At 41.7% G+C, this 25582-nt stretch overlaps 1 protein-coding gene across 3 annotated transcripts in view; it reads right to left on the bottom strand.

Annotated features, from left to right (window-relative positions):
• PLD1 (phospholipase D1) overlaps positions 1 to 25582 on the bottom strand; it is a 94103-nt gene that overhangs the window by 52036 nt on the left and 16485 nt on the right. For all 3 annotated transcript variants that reach the window (XM_067536574.1, XM_067536575.1, XM_067536577.1), the window contains exons 2-8: positions 22457 to 22642; positions 20974 to 21101; positions 20495 to 20640; positions 19434 to 19542; positions 19035 to 19100; positions 3697 to 3755; positions 2289 to 2381 (exon numbers count right to left, since the gene is read on the bottom strand). In XM_067536574.1, coding sequence (XP_067392675.1) covers positions 2289 to 2381; positions 3697 to 3755; positions 19035 to 19100; positions 19434 to 19542; positions 20495 to 20640; positions 20974 to 21101; positions 22457 to 22610 — 755 coding nt within the window. In that variant the 5' untranslated portion in view covers positions 22611 to 22642. The remainder of the gene's footprint in view (positions 1 to 2288; positions 2382 to 3696; positions 3756 to 19034; positions 19101 to 19433; positions 19543 to 20494; positions 20641 to 20973; positions 21102 to 22456; positions 22643 to 25582) is intronic.

Genomic DNA, 25582 nt, shown 5'->3' with positions numbered 1-25582 from the left:
AACCAACGAGTTGGATAACTACAGACTCCCCCACTCCCACATCAAATTTAGACACTCCCTCCCATAAAATCAGGGGATCTTTGCCCCCTTGATCACAGACTTCATGTATATTGATAATGAAAACAGAACAGAAACACAGGCTGCTCTGCTGACTTGTAAATAAGGAGGATCATTGTCTTTCTTACAGGCCAGAGCATGCTCACTTAGCTTGTAACAAGGAGCTAGTCTCACAACCAAGGTGAAAATTACAGCTGACCTCCAAAAACTCCCCATGACATTACAACAGGTTGTGGTTGCTGGTGATGGGGAGCAACCCCTCTCTGCCTTCTCTGCAGTGGTTTTTATTTTCCAGGCAGCGAGGAGCAGTCAGCTCCAGCACCTGAGTGAGCACAGGAACTATAATTAGGCCAGGTTTCTGTGTGAAGTAGGGGAAATGGCTGCCTAGGAAGGAGGACTGCGGAAAAGGATCTGGGGGTCATAATGGATCACAGGCTAAATATGAGTCAACAGTGTAACACTGCTGCAAAAAAAGCATACATCATTCTGGGATGTGTTAGCAGGAGTGTTGTAAGCAAGACACAAAGTAATTTTTTCGCTCTACTCCGCACTGATCTGGCCTCAACTGAAGTACTGTGTCCAATTCTGGGCACCACATTTCAGGAAAGATGTAGAAAAATTGGAAAAAGTCCAGAGAAGAGCAACAAAAACGATTCAAGGTCTAGAAAACATGATCTGTGAGGGAAGTCTCACTTTATAAAATGATGCTCTTGATGAAATGTAACTCACACAAAGAAAAAAATGTTTAGTCTGGATAAGAGAAGACCGAGGGGGTACACGATAAGTTTCTAAGTACATAAAAGTTGTTACAAAGAGGAGGGAGGTAAATTGTTCTCCTTGACCTCTGAGAATAGGACAAGAAGGAATGGGTTTAAATTGCAGTAAGGGCGGTTTAGGTTGGACATTAGGAAAAACCTCCTAACTGTCAGAGTAATTAAGCACTGAAATAAATTTCCAAGGGAGGTTGTGGAATCTCTGTCATGGAGATTTTTAAGAGCAGGTTAGACAAACACCTGTCAGGGCTGGTCTAAATAATACTTAGTCCTGCCATGAGTGCAGGGTCCTATACTAGGAGACCTCTCGAGCTCCCTTCCAGTCCTACGATTCTATGATTCTAAGTGGCGCAGGCATGAAGTGGCTTCTTGTGCCTCCTCCCCCACACTGCCTCATGTATCCACGACACAGATGGGCACAATCTGGCCCTTTATTTTTTAACTCAATTAAACTGGATAAAAAACTTGCCAACCAGTAATTCTCTTCAAAACCACACAATTCAGGACTCTATAGGAATCCTTTCACAACGTGCATCAGAGAAGATTCTTTACTGCTGTGGTTCAGATCTGATTTAATCCACTGGTGAGTGCAGCCTGGACAATGTTCCAATTAATTTGGTTTGGTTTGGTTTTTTTAAATCAGAAAGGTATGGTAAACTGAACTGAAACTTCCAAGTGCCACAACAACAGATCACCTCGACAGTCTGACATGGGAAAGAACAGAAGGTGGCAGAATCGGAATTTCTGCTGGATGAGTGCTACACAGAATCACTTTTCACATGGGAAGCTTGTATGTAATGTCTGTTGTGAATTTAATACTAGACAAAAACCAAAGCCATCCTGTGCTAGGCAGGAGGTCAGACCAGCTGATCTAATGGCCCTTTCTGACCTTGAGGGAAAAAAAAAAAAAAAAAAAACATGAAAAAAATCTATGAATCCATAGTTGCTTCAAGTTTTCATATTTTTGTTGAAATGTGGAAATCTCAGTTATAGAAGGAATCACAATTTTACAAACTTATGCCTAGGAAAATGTGAGGGAGACTATTTACTTTCAGTAAACAGTCTAGAATGACTAATAATCTTAAATTCATAATTCTGCTAGACACCAAAAATCAGGCACTCAACAGAGCTACTAGTTTTATCTCATTACAACCATCTGTAAATCCACTTTGTTACTCTCCATTGTCCTCCGACTGCCAAAGTGCTAACGGCCCACTTCATTTTTAATGGTTTCTTGCAGTATTAACTCCTTATGCTTAACCATCTGTTCTCTACCTTGTATTTAGCTGTGACACAGATTACCTTTCCCTCCCAGGCTTGAAGAAGAGCTATGTGGTGCATGAAAGCTTGTCTCTTTCATCAACAGAAGTTGGTCCAAAAAAATATATGAGGTCCTCCACCTTGTCTTTCTAATAGGTAAAAAGTCACCTAAAGAGACATAGCCCCATGCTATAGTACCTTTTGGACCACCGATAGCAGACCCTTCCTTGTCCACAGCAGTTCAGACCGGGTATTCTGTAGCCCCCAGATCTTTTCATGATCATACCTTCTCTGAAACAAATGCAAGGATGATAAAGAAATGGTAATTGGATACATGCATATGCAGCTTATTAATTATGTCTAGATGAATCTATATGGACTGGAGGATTCTGACCTGGAGGTATAAAGGGTAGGTCAGACACAGCACTGTGACAGCCGTATGATCCTTTCACCTCAGTAGGGTAGAATGGGTATAATAGAGCAGAAGTTGATCACCTCTCTCTCATTCTCTTTCTGTCAAACATTTTATCTGCCTCCCAAGCAGTGGGTGACTTGAACATAACTATCATACAGCCAGCAAATGAACTGAGCCCACAGTCATAGCAGTGGTACTGTAATAAATACCATGGCAGCAATAAGAAGGGCTAAAGGGTAAAGTCTCAGCTTACAAATGATAGGCTGAGCAACGGTAGGGCCTGGCATGAAGTTTGGATTGGACTGGGGTGAGGGCAAAGAGGTATCTAGGACACAAACAGGGAAGAAGGTGGCAGAATGAAGGCCATGGAGGATTATATGGATAGAAGATGCGTCCAACTCTCCCACCTGGCAGGAAAAGCAAGAATCACCTCTGAGCACAACAAGAACTGGAGAGGAGGAATGTGTTAGTGCTAAGGGCTGCAGCACAGACTGAACAGAGAGAGGGCTCCATCAGCACTTCTCCACCTTGCCCACTGTCACGTCCTTCCCAGTTTATAACCCTGGATGCCTGGAATCACTGCATTTCCACACCCATGTCCCATCCAAATAACTGGAAGGAATATTTCACTACTGCCTGCGAGGCCGTTTACAAAATCAACAGACACTTTTGATTGTAACTGAAACAACACAGTGTCTATTTAATAGCGTTCAAAAGAAAGGAATTAAGTGTCAGCCCCAGGCTTAAGGAAACTTTGGAAATGTTGGGAAGTTTAAAGAAAAAAATTGACGTCTCTTGATTACAGTGCACTCTTTTCCTCTTGTAGTAATAGCCCATGGTTGACTTGTCACCATCATACAAAAAATAAACTAACCAGTGATGTAAGCATGTTATGACAGGGACTGTACATTGCTCTGGTTGTTTGCATTGGGCCACATTCATACTTGGTGCAATAAGGGTGAATTTGGCCCTGTGAGTCTTGCAATCAGATGTGGTCTGCCTTTTACATTCTTTATTGTTTCCCAGAGTTGTAATATTCTCTTGTGAATAATAATACATGGTTAACATATGGAAGATAAGATGTTCCCAAATCAATCACCAGCTTGGCAGGAAAGCTACCAATTTGGACAGTCTATAAAATGATGGTCTTGATGAAATGTAACTCACACAAAGAAATGAAATACAACTTACATGCCCTTTGGTCCTAGATCATGGATGAACGACAGCTGACTTACACCAACGAATTCCATCTGTAAAATAAAAAGTTCCCCATTGTTTATACTTTGGAATCTCACAAATCAGTTTGCTTAGTAAAACAACATTGACAATGAAAATAATTCATCGGTGGGAAAAGGTGGGAAAATCTCTTTTAGGGCCCAATCCAAAGCCCACTGAAGTCAACCGGAATCTGTGTGTTTTGATGAGGCCTTTAATGAACATGACAAAAGCAACCAAAATCATTGTATGTAATTATTTAGAGGCTTGGAAAGGACCCAATGGAACCTTCACCTGTATGTTACGGGTTCAAATTCAGTTCATGTCAGTAAATTACAAAATTTACCATTGCTTGATAAATATCTGGTGACCTAAGTGAACTGAGTTCGTAGACTGAGTCCAGTTTCCACTAGATGTGTGTCTGCCTCATACCAGGTGACTACACCAAAATGCCAGTGACTAAACGGGCACGAAGAATTAACCTGGACAGGTAAAAATTGCTAATATAAACTGGAAGTCTGTTGTAATCTCATGTAAAATGTTTGAGTTCATCATTTGACCCCAATTCAAAAAACCCTGAAATTATCCAGAGAGATTACAGCAGAATATACAGATGAGCAGAAGTGTAGTCTGCTTGTCATTAGCAAACTAATGACAATGCTCCATGACTACATTAAAATCTAGAACTAGATCTCTAGGCACTTCCAACCAACCAGGTTTTCTTGGCAGAGTAAGACATTCCTGGTATATACGCTCCTGCTTATTTGTCTCAGCTCCAGTGAGAGAGAATCTCTCACCCCGTCTTCTGTCACAGAAGTGAACTTGCACTGAATCGACCAAACTAAAGTAAAAAGGTTGAAAGTGAGAGGAGGAACTAAATGGATTTCAGCCACTCTCCTTTGTGTGTATTGGGTTAATTAGCCAAAGTGCACAAACGTGCAGGGGAGAGAGCAAGAGGCGGTTTTCTCATTTGGTCTGGCAGCAAAATGGCAGAAAGCAGACTTTAACTTACTAATTAAATATGCTGCCATCCAGAGCCTATTGGGCTAAATTCAAGTCTCAGATCCACATGTACAGCTGCAACTGACCTCAATGAGAAAGAAAGGGAAGCCACATGCATCCAAGGTCAGAATTTGTTCAGAAAAATACCACTGATAACATCACTCCCCTTTTGCAATAGCTACACTCACCTCTTAGAACCAGAGCTAGTGGAAATGCAGAACTGAAAAAGGAACGTGGCCATATCACAGTGAAAATCCCCATAAAGGCCTACACTATAGAAGGATTTCTCACTGCCCCTGGTTTGGAAAGCTTCAGAGCCCACCTGCAGCACAAAGCCATACTTTAGTTTTGCTCTGTACCATAATAAGGCAGAAAATGGCGATTTCCAAACCACAAGTGAAATCAGCAGAAGTGAATGGTTTAACATGACACAGATCAAATTAATTCTAGGCCCCGATTCTGCCATCCTCTCTCATGTTGAATAATAACTACTCAGTAGTTGCATTGATCTCAGTAGGATTACTCAGATACTGTAGGAAGGTCTGTCACAACATGATTGAGACACAAACAGATTCAGGCCCTTAGGGCTAGAATGAAAGGGCATAACAGTGCCATCCCAGAAGAGTCCCAGAAAGAAATTGTAACAGTTCTATCCTAGCCCCACTTTTGCCCTGATGCAGAGAAGGAGGGGAAAGTATTTTGCTACAGCTGTTTTTAGGGCACAGTATAACCTCCACTCCCAGCCAAGCAGCTCTGCTCTCCTCTAAGGCCTGTAGCTGTCATCTGATCACTGAACCAACAAGAGATACCAAAACCAAGTCTAAAATTGCATAAGTAGTGACATCATGGGAGAGCTAGTTATAGGAAATAACCTTAGATTGAGTGATCAAAAGTTGATTCAGTTTAAATTAAACTGAAGGATAATCAAAACCAGATCATCAACTATGTTTTTTTAAATTCAAAAGGGCAGACTTTGGGAAATTAAGGGAATTAGTTAAAGAGATCAACCGGAGTGAAGAGCTCAAGGACTTAAATGCAGAAGAGACTTGGACTTTCTTCAAATCAAAAATGAAAAAACACTCATAAGGAAAGGCCCCAGACCCAGCTGGATGAATAACCACCAAAAAGGCTATTAGAGAGCCTACAGGGAATGGAAAAGGGATCGATCAATAAAGAAAGCTACATCTTGGAGGTTAGAAAATGTAGGAATAAAGTGAGAATTGCTAAAAGTCAAGCTGAATTAACTGTTGCCAAGGAAATTAAAATAAGTAAGAATAGCTAACATTGTACCTATATTTTAGAAAAGGAAAAAAAAGTGATCCAGACAATTACACACCTGCTGGTCTGACCTCAGGAGCATGCAAGGCTTAGAAAAATTTGTGAAGGAAAGAATAATTAAATTCACTGAGGTAAACAGTAAAGGGACAGTAATGCAACATGGGTTTACTAAAGGCAGATCCTGCCAAACTAACCTGATTTCCTTCTTTGAGAAAACAACTGATTTTTTTTAGAAGGGAAGTTTAGTAGCTCTAGTTTACTTGGACATCAGTAAAGCATTTGACAGGGTACCACATCAGAAATTATTAGTTGTACTGAGAAAAACTGGGATTGGTACAAGAATTGTAAGGTGGCTAAGGAACTGGCTAAAGGAGAGAAGGCAACGGGTTGTGCTGAAAAGTGGATTATTGGACTGGAAGGTCGTCACTAGTGGAGTTTCTCATGGATCGATCTTGGGACAGATTTTATTCAATATTTTTCTTAATGATCTTGCACAAAAAGTAGGAGTGTGGTAATGAAATTTGCTGATGATACAAAGTTGGGAGGCATCATCAACACAGGAGGATTGGAACATTATACAGGGAGATCTGGATGCCTTGAAGACCAGAGTGACTGAAATGGTATGAAATTCAACAGTACAAAATGCAAGGTCATTCACTTAGAGTCTAATAATATGAACATTATACATATAATTAATTTAAATTATTTAAATAAAAATATTATTAATGATGCCAGGAACATAAGAATGGCCAAGCTGGATCAGACCAATGTTTCATCTAGCCCAGTAGCCTGTCTTCCAACAGTGGCCAATGCCAGGTGCTTCAAAGGGAGTGAACAGAACAGGTAATCATCAAGTGATCCATCCTGTTGGCCATTCCCAGCCTCTGGCAAACAGCAATCTCTGCCCATCCTGGCTAATCGCCATTGATGGACCTATCCTCCATTAACTTATCTAGTTCTATTTTGAACTCCATTATAGTCTTGGCCTTCACAACATCCTCTGGCAAGGAGTTCCGCAGGTTGACTGCGCATTGTGAAGAAATACTTCCTTTTATTCGTTTTAAACCTGCCACCTATTATTTTCATTTGGTGACGCCTAGTTATTGTGTTATGGGAAGGAGTAAATAACACTTCCTTATTTACTTTCTCTACACCACTCATGGTTTTATAGACCTCTATCATATCCCCCCTTAGTTCTCTCTTTTCCAAGCTGAAAAGTCCCAGTCCTATTAATTTCTCCTTATACGGAAGCTTTTCCATACCCCTAATCATGTTGGTTGCACTTTTCTGTACGTTTTCCAATTCCAAAATATTTTGGGGGTGTAGGGTGACCAGATCTGCACACAGTATTCAAGATGTGGGAGTACCACGGATTTATAAAGAGGCAATACGATATTTTCTGTCTTCTTATCTATTCCTTTCCTAATGATTCCCAACATTATGTTAGTTTTTGTTAACTGCCACTGCACATTGAGTGGATATTTTCAGAGAACTATCCACAATGACTCTAAGATCTCTTTCCTGAGTGGTAACAGCTAATTTCGACCCCATCATTTTATATGTATAGTTAGGATTATGTTTTCCAATGTGCATTACTTTGCATTTATCAGCATTGAATTTCATCCTCCATTTTGTTGCCTGGTCACCCAGTTTTGTGAGAACCTTTTATAACTCTTCTCAGTCTGCTTTGAATTTAACTATCTTGAGTAGTTTTGTGTATCTGCAAATTTTGTCACCTCACTGTTTACCCCTTTTCCAGATCATTATGAATATGTTGAACAGCACTGGTCCCAGTACAGATCCCTACGGGACACCACTATTTACCTCTCTCCATTCTGAAAACTGACCATTTATTCCTACCCTTTGTTTCCTATCTTTTAACCAGTTACTGATCCAGGAGAAGACCTTCTCTCTTATACTATGACTGCTTACGTTGCTTAAGAGCCTTTGCTGAGGGACCTACTCAAAGGTTTTCTGAAAATCTAAGTACAGTATATGTATTGGATCATCCTTGTCCACATGCTTGTTGACCTCCTCAAAGAATTCTAGTAGATTGAAGAGCCGTGATTTCCCTTTACAAAAACCATGTTGATTCTTCCCCCACAAATTGTATTTATCTATGTGTCTGATAAGTTCTGTTCTTTACTATAGTTTCAACCAATTTGCCTGGTACTGAAGTTAATCTTACCAGCCTGTAATTGCTGGGATCGCCTCTGGAGCCTTTTTTTAAAATTGCCATCACATTAGCTATCCTCCAGTCATCTGGTACAGAAGCAGATTTAAATGATAGGTTACATATCACAGTTAGTAGTTCTACAATTTCACATTTCAGATCCTTCAGAATTCTTGGGTGGATACCATCTGGTCCTGGAGACTTATTACTGTTTAATTTATCAATTTGTTCCAAAACCTCCTCTAATGACACCTCAATCTGGGAAGTTCCTCAAATTTGTCACCTCAAAAGAATGGCTCAGGTTTGGGAATCTCCAGATTGGGGGCTCATCAGTTGGAAGAGACAGAGGAGAGAGACCTGAGTGTCTAGATGAATCACAGGATGACCATAAACCACCCATGTGACACAGCTGCAAGAAATGCAAATACGATCATAGGATGTATTAGACAAAGCGTTTCTAGTAGAGACAAAGTAATATTAATGCCATTGTACGAGGCACTGGTAAGAATACTTGGAATACTCTGTACAATTCTTGACACCCATGTTCAAGAAAGATGTGCAGAGAGGAGCTATTAGGATCATACGAGGAATGGAGGAGCTATATTATGAGAGGAGATTGGAAGAGCCTAGCAAAAAGAAGGCTAAGCAGGGATATGATTGCTCTGTATATATATATATATATATATATATATATATATATATATATATATACACACACACACACATGGGGGAGAGGGGGAAAAAGGGGAGAAACGCCAGTGAGGTGAAGGGTTATTTAACCTAAAGAACAATGCTTGCAAAAGAAAAAATGGATACAAACTGGCCCTGAATAAATTCAGGTTAGAAATTAGAAGAAGGTTTCTAACCAACAGAGCAGTGAGGTTCTGGAACAGCCTTCCAACAGGAGCTGTGGGGGCAAAGAATTTAATTAGTTTTGAGAGAGAGCTGGACGAATTGATGAGTGGGATTGTACGTCAGGGCTGCTTGTGATAGTAAGGGGCAGGGCTTGGCAACTCTGGGGCTCATTTTACAGTTTGTCTTATGGTCCTAAAAACTCATGCTTCAGGGCTTTAGCCAGTCACCTGTAGGAGTCAGGAAGGGATTTCCCTGCCTACACTTCCTGCCATGTATTTTAGGATTGTTGTTGGTTTTTGCCTCCTTCCTTTGAAGCATCAGAGGTGACTGCAACTGGGACACTGAACGGATGGGGGGTAGAGGGGCTGTGCTCTGAGTAGCACCGAGCATTCTCTCTCTCAGGTGCTTGGTTGGCTGGCTCTTGCTCACATGCTCAGGGTCTAACTAGTCACAATATATGGGATCAGGTCATGAAGGAATTTCTCCCCTGGTCAGATTGGCAGTGACCTTGGGTTTTTCAGCTTCCTCTGCAGTAAGTGGGTATAGGTCACTTCCCAGGATTACCTAAGTATATTTCACTTCATAAACTCCCTGCCATTGCAAGGGCTCAAGCACTGGTGTACCTCAGTCCCTCCTATTTTTTGCCTGTGGCATGTAATAGTTTAGTCTCTTGTGGGCTGTAACACTTCAGTCTAATTCCAGTTGGTGAGTGGAGTGTGTGTGGGTGTTGGTGGCCTGCGTTGTACATAGCCTTGGCAGAATCTGATTTTTATAATTTTGACAGATAATATCAATGCTTATTTTTAAGCACTGTTTAAAATTTTTACCTATTTTAATTTTCACAGTTATGTGAAACTATGGGGGGCATCAGACGATTATTTAGTGACAGTAGATGTTGAAATTCAATTTGTAAAGCTTTATAAACTGTTCACACAAATGGTCAACATCACATCAAAATATTCAAAGTAAATATCCTTCAATCAGCCAATCGTAACTGATTTTGCTATTCATTCGCTAATCCATTTTAACAAGCCTAATTCAAAAGGCTAAATCACTAGATTTTGACTCTGATAAGTTATCAAACAGCACTATTCTTACTTTATCTATCTGTATACTACGATTATTAGTGGTGGAAATATTTTTCATTGGTCTGTGTGTACAGTGAAATTGATGTTTACCAACATACACCAATACAAAACTAATCCTTCAAAGCCAAGATATGCAGGAGGTCAAACCAGATGATCCGGTGGTGCCTTCTGGCTTGAAACTCTAGGGTATGTACACACTGACGGCGGCAAATACGCCACTGTCAGATCGATCTATCCGAATTGATTAAGCAGCAGTGAAGATCCGGAAGTCAATTCACTTAAACCAACTCCTCAAAAGTCATTTCCTGTCGGCGCAGTGCAGTGGAGACGGCGTGCGAAAAGGAAGTTAGGACATTGACAGGAGTTACGCAAGTTACTCTGCGTAGCTTGCGTAACTCCCATCGTTTCCCAATGAGTACTAAGCCTATGACTCTAACCTCGAGGCTAGCATGGCCACAGAGATGAGTAAAAGGGCTCCTATACTCATGGATGGCCACGTAGCCCATGGACACAAACTAGCGCTTAATAAAAGCAGGTATTTGTATACTTGATTTCCTACTTTTCCTGTGATTTTGTCATTTTTATGAGGTAAACAGAACTAATTATTTTGAATTCACAAATTCTTGCTATTTGTCCTTGGTAAGGAAAAAGAAACAGGTTCTGTCATCTCTGAATCATCCATTCTTTTCAGTGGGTCAAATTCAGTGCAGCCTGTCAATGCCTATGTGCCATGTAAGCTCGTTACATGGGGCTTATATTGGGCCTCAGGCAGTCTCTCAGCTCTGGGGACAAATTTTCAGCTTCTTGGAAGCGGCAGAGGACCCAACCTCTGATAATCAGGCTCCTTAAGTTCTTTCAGGTTGGGCACATCAAATCACTAGCTACTTTTGAAAATCTTGACCATTTGCTGTGAAAAGTAACTAGACTGTGGTGTGGGAAACAATTAGTCATGAGAAAGTGAGAGACTAACTGTGCCCAAAGGAGGAAAAAGAAAAACAGATGGGAAGGAGAAATTACCACTCAGATGGAAACATAGGTTTATTTATTTAGCTTTATTACCTGGAACTGCCAGATCTAAGGCAAATATTGTTCAACATTGTAGCTGCCACTCCCCTCAACTCAACCAGTCCTTAAAATGATGTCCACAGCAACACAAATAAAGAACCAGATTCCCCTCTGACGCGTCTGCTCTTGATGATAGCCAAATACAAGTGCCATATGAGATCTTTAGGGACAAATTCAGCCCTTGGATAGGTCTGTGTCTGCGCAACATCCAGTGAAATCCTGTGTCCAGCGAAAGCATCAGAGGGCAAAGCTTGGCTCTTTGGCCCCAATCCTGCAAACACTCATTCCTGTGTTTCTTTTTATGCATGTGAGTAATCACATTGCATTTCCATTAGACTATTCAAATGCATAAAACTAAGCAGGTAAGTGTTTGCAGGACTGGGTTTTACTATGTAAAAATCTTGTAGATTACAGGAAAAGTTATTTAATGAAATGGAAAAAATATGATGTGATCTCATTATTAATATTATTTTATAAAATATTTTACTGGGACATTGCCTTTCATCTGGGCAGCTCATAATTCACAAAGAAAACTGAAATAGTGGATAACAAGATAACAGTACCCTTTCATCTCCTTTGCATTTGAATTTTTACACTATCCAGCTGCTGTCGTGGTGACCTGACATCACACTCAGGTTTCTCAGTGATCTGCAGCAGGATATTTTAACTATCTGAAACCTGAAGTTTCAATGATACTGTTGTAACAAGTGGGGGAAAAAATCCCACGTATGACAGAGCAAATGAACTATGAAAGATGAAGTAACAGCTGGAAGGTGGAGACACAAGATATTTTTAACCATCTCTTTTTCTTTTTTGTTTGTTTATTTTTTTGCCTGCTGAACCAAGCACTGATGATTTATTTAAGCAAAATTTTAAGAAAGATTGTTCCGATGACAGGTAGGATTCAGCAGTTCCAAAGTCTGTTTTTCATTGCTTCTTTTTTTTAAATGGGAAAACAAATAATTCACTAGTAGCTCTGGCAACATAATAATAGGCTACACCACCAGTGCTCAGAATAACATTGTTCTAGGACAGTGTTCCAATTTTTTCATACACCGGAAACCGGTTTTATACTAAATGCAAATGTACACATTATTCTTGTTTGTTATGATTCCACATTCAAAAGCCCCAGTCCTGTAATCGGATCTAGCAGCCTGGGCCTCTGCACGGCTGCAGGGGTCTGCCTTAACAGATCCAATTGCAGGATGAGAGCCTTAAATAGCAACCATAGCTGGGTATGTGAACTATTCTTTAATTGTATAGCTGTGAAACTCATTCATGGCTTATCTAGTTGCACTGGTTTAATTTAAGGTGTAATTTTAAACTGATTTTGTAACATCAGTGCAAAAGGCTGCACGGACACTTAGACCTGGTTTACACTACAGACTTTTGTCGATGAAAGTCAGCTTTTTGTGCCAAAACAGAGGTGGTGTACAGACTGCAATCCCCCTCTCTCCACCTCTGCTGACCCAACTACCCTGATTTTGTGACAAAATAAAATGACCTCGACAAGAGACACAGAGCTTTTTGCACCAAACTTTTAGCAACAAAACATCAGTGTAGACACTGTGCTTGGTTATGTCGTGGTAAATGCCCATCCTGACCACTCTGGCCTGGGAATTCTTTTAATTCCACTTCCTGCTTGGTTGGCATGGAGAGTTCAGATCTCATCTTCCCAGCTGACCATGGCAACTTCATTGAGCACACCGGAGCTTCTGGATCTGATCAGCATTTGGGGAGAGGAGGCTTTGCAGTCCCAGCTCCGCTCCAGCTGAAGGAACTTCAATACATACGGTCAAATTTCTCATTTAATGGCAGAGAAGGGCTATGAATGGGACACACTGAAGTACCGTGAGAAAAGTCAAGGAGCTGCCGTAGGGGTACCAAAAGGCCAAGGAGTCAAACTGTTATTCTGGTGCTTCTATAAGGAGCTGGAAGCCATCCTTAGCCAACCTCCACCACCAAGAGATCCGTGGAGACCAGACTCAACATCAACGAAGAAGTCGCAGACAAGCTGAGTTGGAGGATGATGTGGAGCAGGAGACCGGGTCATTTGCTGACATGGGGAGCCAGGACCTCGTCTCGACTCCGGAGATTCTGAACCAGTCCCAGCCCTCCAGCTCTGGCATGCAGGAGATGGGAGCTCGGGTAAGTGATTTTTTTAAGCTGATGCTGCTCGGTTATATGAGATACAGCTGTTCTTTGCTTTGGTGCATTATACAGCTGGTTGAAGGAATAGAAATGCACAAGAGTATCTGTGTTTGCATATGCTTCCCATTTCCCTGTTAGCTAGGCAGTATGGCGGAAAATGTGTTAATACACACCGAGATTTCACGGGAATCCTCCAGAGAGATCTCTAGGAAACTTTCCTGGAGGTACTCGCCAATCCCCTGCCAGAGATTCCTTGGCAGAGCTACTTTGTTTCTTCCCCTGTTAAAGGAAACTTTCCCCTGGCAATCGGCAATCACTTGTCCAGAGACCAAAGGGCACACAGGCAAGCAGAATAGGGACCCAGTTTGACGCTGCTCGCATGGAGGAGTTGCACCCTAGCATCCCGGCTTACTCTCAGGAGTGAGATACCTCCTTCTATGGCTTCCGCCTATGAAAAATGGTGGCACAATTTGAAATTTTGTCCCTATCTACCTGCAGCAGTACCCCAAACGACCACCCAGAACCGTTTTCCCAGCTTGCATGCCCCCTCCCGCAGGCACAACTCACCATCCCCTGGCTGATCATCGAGCTGTGCACTTGCCAGGGGACAGTAAGAAAAAGGTGTATTTTACGGTAATGAATCAATGTTTTTAGTGCACTCACAATAATGCTTCTGTTCATTGTTTATTGTGCTTCCACAGATGTGCCCACCGAAAACCCCTACACACCTGCCGAGAGCCTGTGGCTGATAAGAAAAGGACCACAGGGAAGCAAAGAGGAAATATTGCAGGAACTCCCCCAGTCCTCTGAGGCAGAAAAAAATGAAAAAAGGATATGGAGACACACGGTGTCCGAAAACCAGAAAATTGATAGGCAAGAGAGGAGGGAAATCCAGGAGAGAGTGATAACAAGTCACGAGCACATGATAAAAGCCAGGGAGGAGCAAACAGAGCTGCTAAAGTCACTAATAACGCTGCAGACTGAATTCATGTGTGCTCACCCCTCTCCCCCTATAGCCAATATAGAACTGCTTTCCATTCCCTGCCCAAATTCCACCCCCACATTCCTACCGAAATCCCAGCCCGTCTTGGTACCCTGTTCATTCCACCCCTTCAGACAGCTTCCAGAATGATAGCTGGACTTACACCCAGCTGTCACAGCTCACACTGTCCCTCACTGCTTTCTCCCCTCCAGCCCAGTTTTTTGTGTGTTATGAATAATTGTTATTTAATAAAGACATACTCTGTGAAGAATAAGCAATCTTTATTTGCACACGGTGGTTGCACCTCACCTTGATACACAGTGCAAGTCATAGCTTGACACAGCATTGTTTACAAAGACACCTTATTGTTGCTCATTGTCAAGATAGCTCAAAACCTCTCTGATTTGAATGGCCCCCTATTGTGCCCCTCTAATAGCCCTGACATCTGGTTGTTCATAGTCAGCCGCAAGACAATCCGCCTCTGCATTGCACCCAGAGGGAAACTTTTCACCTTTAGCTTCACCTATATTATGGAGCACAGCAGGCGGCTATAACCATGGGAATATTTTCCTCATTTAGGTCTAACCTGCCATAAAGGCATCGCCAGCAAGATTTAATCTGCCAAACGTGTTCAATGGTCATTCGGCCCCTGCTCAACCTGATATCCAGGTTGCCTGTATAAGTCTTCATGAGCCCTGGCAGTAAGGTGTAGGCTGGGTCTCCCAAGATCTCTATGGGCATTTCAACATCCCCCACTGGAATCTTTTGGTCTGGAAAGAAATTCCCTGCTTGCAGCTTTCTGTACAGGCCAGTGTTCCTGAAGATGTGCGCTTCATGCACTTTGCCTGACCAACCCACATGGATGTCAGTGAAGCACCCATGGTGATCCACAAGCTCCTACAATACCATAGAGAAATACCACGTTCTATGGATATACTCTGTCGCAAGATGGTCTGGGGCCAAAATTGGGACATGCATACCATCTATTGCCCCATCACAGTTAGGGAATCCCATCACTGTGAAGCCATCCACTATTTCACACACATTTCCAAGACTCTCAGTCCTTTGTAGCAGAATGAGATTAATGGTCCTGCACACTTGCGATAACACAGCTCCAAAGGTAAACTTTCCAACTCCAAACTAATTAGTAACTGACTGGTCGCAGTTTGGCATTGCCAGCTTCCACACAGCAATCACCACACGCTTCTCCACCGAGAGGGCAGCTCCCATTCCTTATGCCGCAGGGCAGGGGTGAGTTCCATGAAGGTGGCTTTGTGCATTTGAAAGTTCTGCAACCACTGCTCATCATCCCAGACCTGCAGAACGAAGCGATCCCACCATTCAGTGCTTGTTTCACGCACCCAAAAGTGACGATGCACCACTCCATGGATGCAAACAGTAATCTGGCATTGTTTGTTTGCATGGCATGCAGCAGGTCAGGCACCTCAGATTCCTGTTCCGATTGGAAGCTCATGATATACTGCATGAGCAGCCGTGATGTGTTCAGAACGCTGACAACAACAATGGAGAGAAGGGCAGGATCTATCCTTTCAGATACAGATGTCGAATGCTCAGGGAACTGGGGCCATTGAAAAATGCCGCAAAATGCAGTCAGAAACCCATGGAATGATGGAACAGAAATTACTGCATCATGGGACTGCGATTCTCTCTGCCTTCCCACAGCTCCTAGCAGCACAAGGTGGTGAGTTGCACAGTGGGATAGCTGCCCAAAGTTCATTGCTTTCACTGTTGATGCTAGAGTACCAACTGTGGACGCACTTCAGCGACACAATAAGTGCTGTGTGGACAGGCACAATCGTAATTACAGCGCTTCTTGATCATCGCTGTAATTTGCATCAACACCACTTTCTAGTGTAGACAGGGCCTTATTGATTTAACCTAGAGTTATTCTGGAATCTTTTAACTATCAAGCTCATATATGGCTTGATCCAAAGGCAACTGAAATCAATGGAGTCTTTCCATTAACTTCAGATCAAGCCCATAGAAATGGCTTTACAAGGTACTTATTTGGGCCATCATTGCCCAACTGTCCCAATTACCAGAAATAAATCATTTAGATTTGCACACCGGTCATTTTACATGTAGTAGTTTTGAAGTACTTTATCACAACAGTACTTTACATAGGATCTGGAGAAGATTAGAAGAAGTATAATTTGAACCATAATTTATAAGGGGCGGAAAAAGTAGCTCTATCAAAGCCTGTTTCTGATCATCATGATGTACAGGCAATCTTAAATATACACACAGCTGCCAGCTCCATATCTAATAGCCTGTCACAATAGCAGACACACAATATTCCATTAAGAAAAATTGAGGATACAGTTATAAACTTTCCCATTTAGGGTTACATAGTCACAGAGCAGATCCCTTGTTACAGCTCTAAACAACGTTTAGGTGCGCAATATTTTCCAGTTTGCAGGCAAAACATCTAGACATGAGTTGCATAGTCAACACATTATGTAAATCCCTTTACATCCTACCAGTGCTTCACAGCCCTGAGCTCCTCAATAAGGGTGGAAAGCGCTACCGGCTAAGTCTGCCAAGGTTGTCCAAGCTGAGCCAATTATGTACAAACTAACAATCATACAAGCCACAAAATACAAAATAAAAACATAGCTGGAATGAATGGAATTGTCCAGTTCAGTTAAAATTCCTCTAGGGCACTAGGATTATCAGGAAGAGGATCCTCACGAGATTCAGGGTCCAATAAATCACATGGGTCTCCTGGCCTTTATGAATCACTCGAGTTAGTCCTGTGTCTGAACTTGCAAAGAATTCAGCTGGAGATGTCTACATGCCAAAGACCTATCAGGACCTCACAGCCTGAGGATTTGCAGAGCCTAACACAGAGGAGCCAAAATTTAACCATGTAGCCAAACAAGCAGCACATCCTTCTATTTTCAAGTGACAGACTTTTTGAACACAAGAACACCAAGACATCCGTACTATTGTAAGAAGGACAGATGCCAGTCCAAGGTGAACATCAGAAATCTGCAGCTTTGTCTCTGATCTGAGAATGATAATTTTAAATAAATGTTTTGCTCCCAGCATCTCTCTTTCCCCATCAACTGCCCCACCTGCTGCACTGAGCAGTACAGCCAATATCATGAAGCAAGCTCTCACTGAGTGCTTCGCAGCACCCAGATCCCATTGTAAGCGAACCGATACACTGAGAATGTATGTACATCTGTCTCCGCCGGCCAGGGACAGAATGGAGCTGCACTGCAGGAAGATGGGAGACAAAAGCACAGCTGCTCATGGTCCATGGGTTTTACAGGAGAGGGACCAGGGTGCAGATGATGCAGGTTTGTTTGTTTTTTTCCCCGTGAAGCCTCGTTTCCAACCAGGACTTGATCAAGAAGTCTCTGGCGTTGTTGGATTAGTGGACAATATCAGAGAGATCTGACAAGGCAATGCCTTTACATGGCAAAATGGATCCAATGCCCCATACTCTGAATTAAATCTCCCCCACTGAGCATAGGCCAATGTTCACATTTGCAGAGCTTCTCTAAATGGCAGCCAGTTCATTTGAGTTGCAGATTTCCCTCTGTAATATTAACATATTGGCCTGCATTGGAAGGTGTTTTTGCCCCATATAACTGATAAATTTTGCATTGGCATTATTGATAAAACAGTATATATAGCATTTGAATAAAACATTCGGAGGTCCAGCCGTAAACAGCAGAAAAACCTTGAACAATGGAATTATTTCATAAGGCCCGAAGAAAAGATTGTCTTTACCAAGCACAAGATGAGCAGATATATCCCCTTAAAGATGTAAAGTTGAGTCTATGTTTCTGTCTCCTTTTAAAACCAAATGTACTCAGTTGTTTTGTCTGGCTCAGAAGGATAAACTCCTTCTGCTTATTCAGTAAGTTCTGCAACAAACCGGGAACGCATCCATTTTTGCTGATGACACAAAAGAGAAGTAATAAATCCTTTACATGGAGTCAGGAGAAGAGGAAATAAATGGCCATGGCAGTGGAATGTTATTCACGTACAGTCATGGCCTCTCAAGTCATGGCTTCCTCCAACTGGCCGGTGAGAAATGTGGGCGGCCAATGAGGCTTTCAGAAGATAGATTCTTGCACAATATGGGCCAAATATTGGATATAATATGAACCAGCTGACTTCAATGAGGGAACATACAGATTACTACCTCCCTATGGAGGGGGTGAATCACTTGGGGAAGCCAGTGGGCCAAATTCTCCTCTTATTAATACTAACACAAACTTGCTGAAGTCAATGGGGTTGTATGGGATATAAACCAGAGCACAGTTTTATGAGGTTAAATTCACAGGATTCCCAAAGTGAAGGTAACATCTGCCACATAGCTGAGAACCCAACTATTTAAGCATTTAAACTTCCAACTGAACATCTTAAACGTTACCCAGAACCAATCAGAAGCCAATCATATTACATGTGTGTTATGAGCTTTCCACACAAGACTGCCCTTAACAAGCAGATTGTCACAATGTGTTGTAGCTGTGAAATGCAAATAGCTTGATAGCATAGCATTTTGTCTATTTATAATCAGATTTACACAGACATTGGAGAAACCATTTGCCCTAATAAAAATGGCTGTAAAATGCTTCTAACATATCTAAGAGTAAACTACAGGATTTATCTCTATCAACTGAATACTTGGACATGAAAAGAATGTTCATTTGTTGCTTAAGCCATTATACACACTACTTACCGTTCCATGGTAGTTCCTGTACATGGGCATTTTTAAGATCTTTGTCAAGTAGTCTTCCAATTGTTTCTACAATGCAAACATGACAATTTTAGATAGATTTTTATAGTAATCCCTACACCCTAATTATTTAGCTACAGGAAGTCATGAGGAGAATCAAAACCAAGCCACAGACTGAATGAAAAAAATATACAGTTTTGGTTCCCCAAGCAGCATTTACCACTAACAAAACAGAAGGCATGTGAACTGGGTCAGAAAATAGCTCTGCAAATAAGATAGCCCCCAAGAGTGAAAGTCAGAAAAATCCCAAGAATAAAATGGACACCACATGTCGACAGCCTCTCGTCTACTAGCATAGCCACATCTCTCAACAGAGTATTAAGAAGAAGGAAGGACATTTACTCTTCTACTGGAAAAATGTTCTTCTCGGACCATGTTCTCAGACGTGCGTGGCAGACTCGGCATCTGCCTGGCTTCTCCCCTTTTGATAGTTTGTCTTCTAACTGTGTGACTGGAAGAAAAGAAAACAAAAAAAACCCAGATTATTTGTCTGAGCAGTAGAACATGAGTGTATTGTTCTCTGACAGAAGAGCCCTGACATTCTATTTAAAACTTTATTATAAAATGAGGGACAAGTAGGGAGGAAAGAAAAAGCGAGGCGTAAAATCATCTAACAAATCACGGTTTACAGATCAATTCAAACTAAAATACAGTGCAAAAAGGAGAGGATACTTGGCCAAGTTCTCCTTCGATGCAAATGGTCATAGATCCACTGACTCCAAATTAGTTTTTCCTATTTAAGCAGAAGAGAATTTGGACCATGTTCTCGGACCATTATATTTCACTAATCCTTGGCCTTTCATCTCTCTACCTCTACCAAAATTCTCACTCTTGTTTCCTCTACTGCCCCCCCTTGAACCCTACAGTCTTCCCATGCCTCTCTCCAAATTGTCCTCTTGTATCACTCCACCACTCAGGCTTCTTTTCATGTCTCTCCTTCCGTTTGAAACTCTGTCCTAGTCCCTGGGCCCAGTCCTGCCAGCTGCTGAGCATCGCATTAAAGTCACTGGGAACTGAAAGAGCTAAGCACTCACAGATGTGGGCCCTTAAAGGTAAGCGACCATCTTGTGCCATCAATTTTTAAGCACAACGACCCAATGATTTCAATGGGAAATTCTGCTTAAAAACTGACTGCACAAAATGGCCCAACACGCTTTCTACATCTTGCAAGAGAGAGATCATTGGAGTAAGCAGATTACTGCTGCTTACTATTATGTTGATTCTGAGCCTGATTCTTCTCTCATTTACACCAGGGTAAATCAGGGATGATTCTTGGAAGTCAATGGAGTTACACCTGTATACTACAGGGGTAAGAAGGAGAGAATCAGGCTTTTTGCTTCTTTCCTATGCACATCCTATTTGGGTCTTGGAACCATATTTGTAAACCTGCACAAAATAGTCACCTCCTTGTAGGGATTGGGATTCGTATGAACGTTTTGTATCTCAGCAGTTCCCTGTGAAAGTCTTGAAAGTTCTTGAATTTCCTTTTAACTTGCCATGTAAATTCTCCATGCGTGAACTCAACAGTGTAAACATTTGGACTTGGTACCTACAGGAAAAAATGGCACAAGTGTTTCAGTATTCAAACGGGTCATTTTCTAGCATTAAATCTCCTAGAGTTTATAATTTTTTATTTAAAGCTATAGCCATTTCTTATGACTTTTAGTCATTTTTATTAGACTCTAAACAGAATAGGCAAATATTATCCATATTGTTTTTGACAGAGTTATTCCCAGACACACGCATTCATACTTCCTAAAACCCATTCACTGGTTTACAGAAAGTTAACTTGTAAATGAGGTGTTAACATGGTAATAGGAGTATGAAATTAAAAACGGATTTGGGATTTAAAACAAAGTTCCAGTAACATACATGTTCTGACCTTTTTTGTTGAGGTAAAGCGTTCTACTTCCAGAACTCGGACTTTGATCGGACACCCAATTAGATACGTCTGTATATCAGGCTCTTTGAATCCTTTGGTCTTATAAATTACAGAGAATGGGATGCCCACTACAAATGACCATAAAATAGCAATTAGTTTAACACTATTTTAAACTTGAGTAAGAGCATACTGTCCAAAGAATAATGTAACAAGTTAATAATGATTATATAAAATCTTGAAGTTCTGTAGTCTTATTTTTCCCCAGTGCATATCATGCCTTATTCAAATCCATTGCACCTCAGCTCACAGAAACCTTCACATCAAATGATCTGACTTGAAGAGTTCAAATACCAGGTACAGCACTTCCTTGTCATAAAATAGGGTCAAATGTTATCTTGAGAAATACAATAAAACCTCAGCAGTTTGCACGTAAGTAAGCAACACATTACATAATTCATGCATCAAACCAGCAGCCTGTCCCATCTCCTCAGCAAAGATTTAATAGCACAGTGCTGTAATGAGGTCTTCTATCATTAAGTCTTCATCCATGTTACAAAATATACTATGGGATGTTTACTAATATATTATGAGGTGTTATCAAGAATAATTAAAATTAAATTACGCTTGTCAAATAAGTGAACAAAGGGGTGTTTTGTGTGGGAAAGTTTCAGGATTTATTTTTATTTGTGTATGTTTGCAGACTTACACATTCAGAAACTGGAGCAATTTGCAACAGGTCACCCAGATACTAATGGAAATTCTAGGTAAGACAAGAAGCGGTTTTCGACCAGTTTCAGGGTCACTTGTAAAGAGTTTTAAAGAGTTCTGAAACAGCTGAGTGTCAGATATCTTGAGTAGATTAGAAAAAAACATTAATCCTGTTTAAAAAACAAAATCGAGCAAACAAAAAAGCCAACCTGCCTTTATTACATAACTAGAAATGCATAGATGACAGACAGATGCACTGATGTGCAGCAGCTGTACCAAAATGGAATGAAGGGTTTATGCCTTTAAATACAACAAAAGAAAGAAAATCCAAATTAAATCTTCAATGCTGATCTTAACTTATTTAAGACCTAATCCAAAATCTATAAGAACCAGTAGGAGTCTTTCCACGGATTTCAATGGTCTTTGGATGTGCTTCTTATGCTCATTCCTGCTGAGCAACTCCTACAAGTTGCTATGAATCCTCAAATTCAAGTTCAAACACCCTCAACTCCCAATTTAGGCTGAGGACATCCCGTTCTCTGTCGGAGTTACTAAGTACTTTGCAAGATGGTGCCATCACTTCAAAGGTTTCACAGCCCTATAGAACCAAGCACAGTTTCACAAGACCTCATGAGAGCTGCAAAAACCTGGCCCACTCCCTCACCGCCCTCGCTCCCTAAAACCATCCAACTGTAAGCTTCATCTTCGCCTCAGCTGCACTCCATCGCTAAATCCCAGCGCGACATATGGTGAAAACAGATGCACGTGAACTCACCAGTTGTCTTTGGATCATTACACATGTCAGAATCCACCTCTTCCCCCTCAAAGTGGAGCTCCCTCGTGTCCAAGTTCTCTATTATATTGCTCATGTCTGCTGCAATTTTCTTCAGCGTCGAGGTATTTACTCTTCTTTCACTGTTCAGTGACATTTTAAATGATCACTCACCACCACCACAGGGGGCTGTTCGAGGGAAGAGATCAGCACTGTTATTGTTTCTACAGCATCATAACATAACAGATTCCCCTGCATCCACCTGAACCTATCAGTAGTGAGTGGCCCGGCGTGTGGGTGCCACTGTCTCTCTGGCAGCATAACTCAAATGGAACTGTTACCTTGGCTTCCTCCCATCTATCATTGCCCCTGGAATGCCCGTACATGTACACTGCAGCATACCTGTCCCTGTGGACACAGAGGAGGAGAATTTCAACAGAGTTGGGAGGCTCAGCAGAAAAGTGAATGCAGCTTCAGGCAGGAATGGAAAACTTCCCTTGATTTCAGGGGCAGCAAGACTGGGGCCCCACCAGTCTGAAAGCAAGTCTTAAAAGTTATGTGTTTCCCATTTAAAATACTGACGTTTTAACTATGAGGGCTTCTCCAGGATTGGATGTCACTCAGAGTATGTCTACAAAGCATCTGGGAGCAAGCCTCCAGCTCGAATCAACAGACTCATGCTAGTGCTCTAAAAACAGCTGCACAGATGGTGCTTTTACGTTGCAGCTTGTGCTGAAGCTTGGGCGCGTGAACCTAGGGAGGTGGGTGGGTACCAGCCTGAGCCGCAATGTAAAATCACTGCAAGTCCCACTAGTGCGAGTCTGTTGACCCAGTCTGGGAGGTTCACTCCCAGATGCTGTGTAGACAGACCCATAGAAGCACGCTCTTGCTCTCATTTCAAATGGAAAGCAAACAAGGAACTTGCTCAGTCAGTGCATTAATGTGCAGCTAATCGTGTTATAATGGTACATGGGACAAAAACCACAAAACACAACCCATTGCCCTGTCTGGCTCACTAACATTCCCATCTACAACTGATTCATACATAGCTACATTTTCAAACTGATGCTGCACAGAGAAAGAAGCATCCAAAGTCAGTAGACATTGTTACCTGCCTTTTTTCTTTGTGATTAAAAGAATGATTCTTTTTATTAAAGGATCTTCTATCACCTCCATTGTCATAGTATCTGTGCACCTCACAATCTTTAATGTATTTATCCTCTCAATGCTCCTGGGAGGCAGGACTGTTCTGTTACCCCCATTTCACAGACGGGGGAATGAAGCATGGGCAGGCTAAGTGACTTGCCCGAGGTCACACAGGAAGTCTATGACAGAGCAGAGACCTAAACCCAGAATTTGTCAAGTCACAGGCTAGTGCCCTACCCACTGGACCATCCTTACTCTCCAAAGCGCTTGTTACAAGTTATACAGCACTTGAGTAAATCCCTTCATTGTTTTAACAAGCCTAGCCTGCAGAAAGCTACATGTAATACTCTTTATGTTCGTGGAAGAAGCCGGTGGTGGGCAAAGGAAAAACTGCATCAGAGTCAGGTCATCCACACCTAACAAGCAGCATTTTGGAAGACGTTTCCTGCAATTATCCCTACCTCCTCGTTCCCCAGTTAGCAACTTGAGTCAGTGGAAAAACTGGAAGAAATCTAGTAAGATCTTGCATCACTTTTCATTGCTTCTGGGTTTAGTTTGTTTTTTTCTGATTTCTTTCCCTTCACCCCTAGCGTCCAGTTTGCAACCCTCACTCAAGTTCAGTAGGGCTCACCCACATGAGCAGGCTCATGACTTCAATTGGACTTCTTGTGTGCGCGCTGCTCAATAGGATAAAGGTTGCAGGGGATCAAATCCCTAGTCCAGAATCACAGTTATGTTTAACCCTGACAATACCCTCCTACATATCAGCATGGTAAGAGTCCCATCAACCTTTGCATGACTCCATCATAAACATGCAGCTTGACAACTACACCGAAAAGGTTCAGCGACAGATTCTCAGCAGGCGTGAATCAAAGTGGGTTTAAGTCAGTCAATGGAGCTATGCCCATTTATGTTAGCTGAGGATCAGGTCCCTTTCAAAAGAAATGATTGACAAAAGTCACCTGTCATTTCCGCTGCTAAATTTTGCACAGAACATTTGCAATGATTATTAAATGGCTTGTTGGAAAGGGGGATTTGTAACTTTTGGAAATAATTCACTTCACCTTTTAAACAATAATTCATGCATTTAGATGCTTTTAAAGGAGTATTTGTTACTACCTGTCTTGAAACAAAGGTAATACTGTGTAATTATAAAAAATGTAAGGATTGGCTGCATCAGAAAGCGAACACCCATATTTCATGTGGCAGAGCCAAGAAACACTGGGTCAGATTCTCCACTCAGCTACACACAGAATCAATGCAGCTTCATCAGTGTAATAAGAGTGCAAAATCACAGTCAGGCATAAAGCCTCAGTTCTTTGTGCATGATTTTTAAGCATGGTTCTGACACTTTCCAGTCGTCCGCATGGCTGTTTCTGTCACAGTAGCAAAGAGTTCTTGATTGGGCTAAAAAAGTGATGACTCTTCCAGCAAGTTGTAGGGTCCCTGAGGACTCTCATAGAATTGTCAGATGCCTTTCTGTCTAAGTAAATACTTCTCTGCCCCTTTTATTCAAGAAAAGGACATAAAAATATGGATTAAAATGCAAAACTACAACACCACTAATTTTCATCCTCTTTTCTACCCCACTATACAGCCTGGCCTTTAATGCGAGTTCTGCATTAATCTGAAGGATTATGCTACATTTTTCCTTGCCGTGACCAGACGCAAAGGTGACTCACTTGTACCCAGCAAACCTACAGTGTCTCTTCTACTCTTTAGAATGGTCCTACTGTGATAGCTCCTTGCCTGCCTCTGCCTAAACTCTTCCTGTGGTACATAAATCACCGTCACAGGAGCAGATTTTCTTTCAGCCCTGAAGACAGGTATGCCAGTGTCTTTACAGCCACAGTTAACTGCCCTTTCAAGCCAGCTGGAAAGGTGTATTAGATTATGCTGGCCCAATTTCACGCAGTGACTCCAGTGGAGTTTCATCACGAATGTATTTCACCGCGGTGACTCCAGTGGAGTTTCACCACGAAT

The sequence above is a fragment of the Emydura macquarii genome, unplaced genomic scaffold (genome assembly GCF_026122565.2).
Source record: "Emydura macquarii macquarii isolate MOO-44397 ecotype Brisbane River unplaced genomic scaffold, CSIRO-AGI_Emac_v2 contig_3603, whole genome shotgun sequence".
In the NCBI taxonomy this organism is placed as follows: domain Eukaryota; kingdom Metazoa; phylum Chordata; order Testudines; family Chelidae; genus Emydura; species Emydura macquarii.
This window is presented reverse-complemented; position numbering and strand designations above follow the sequence as displayed.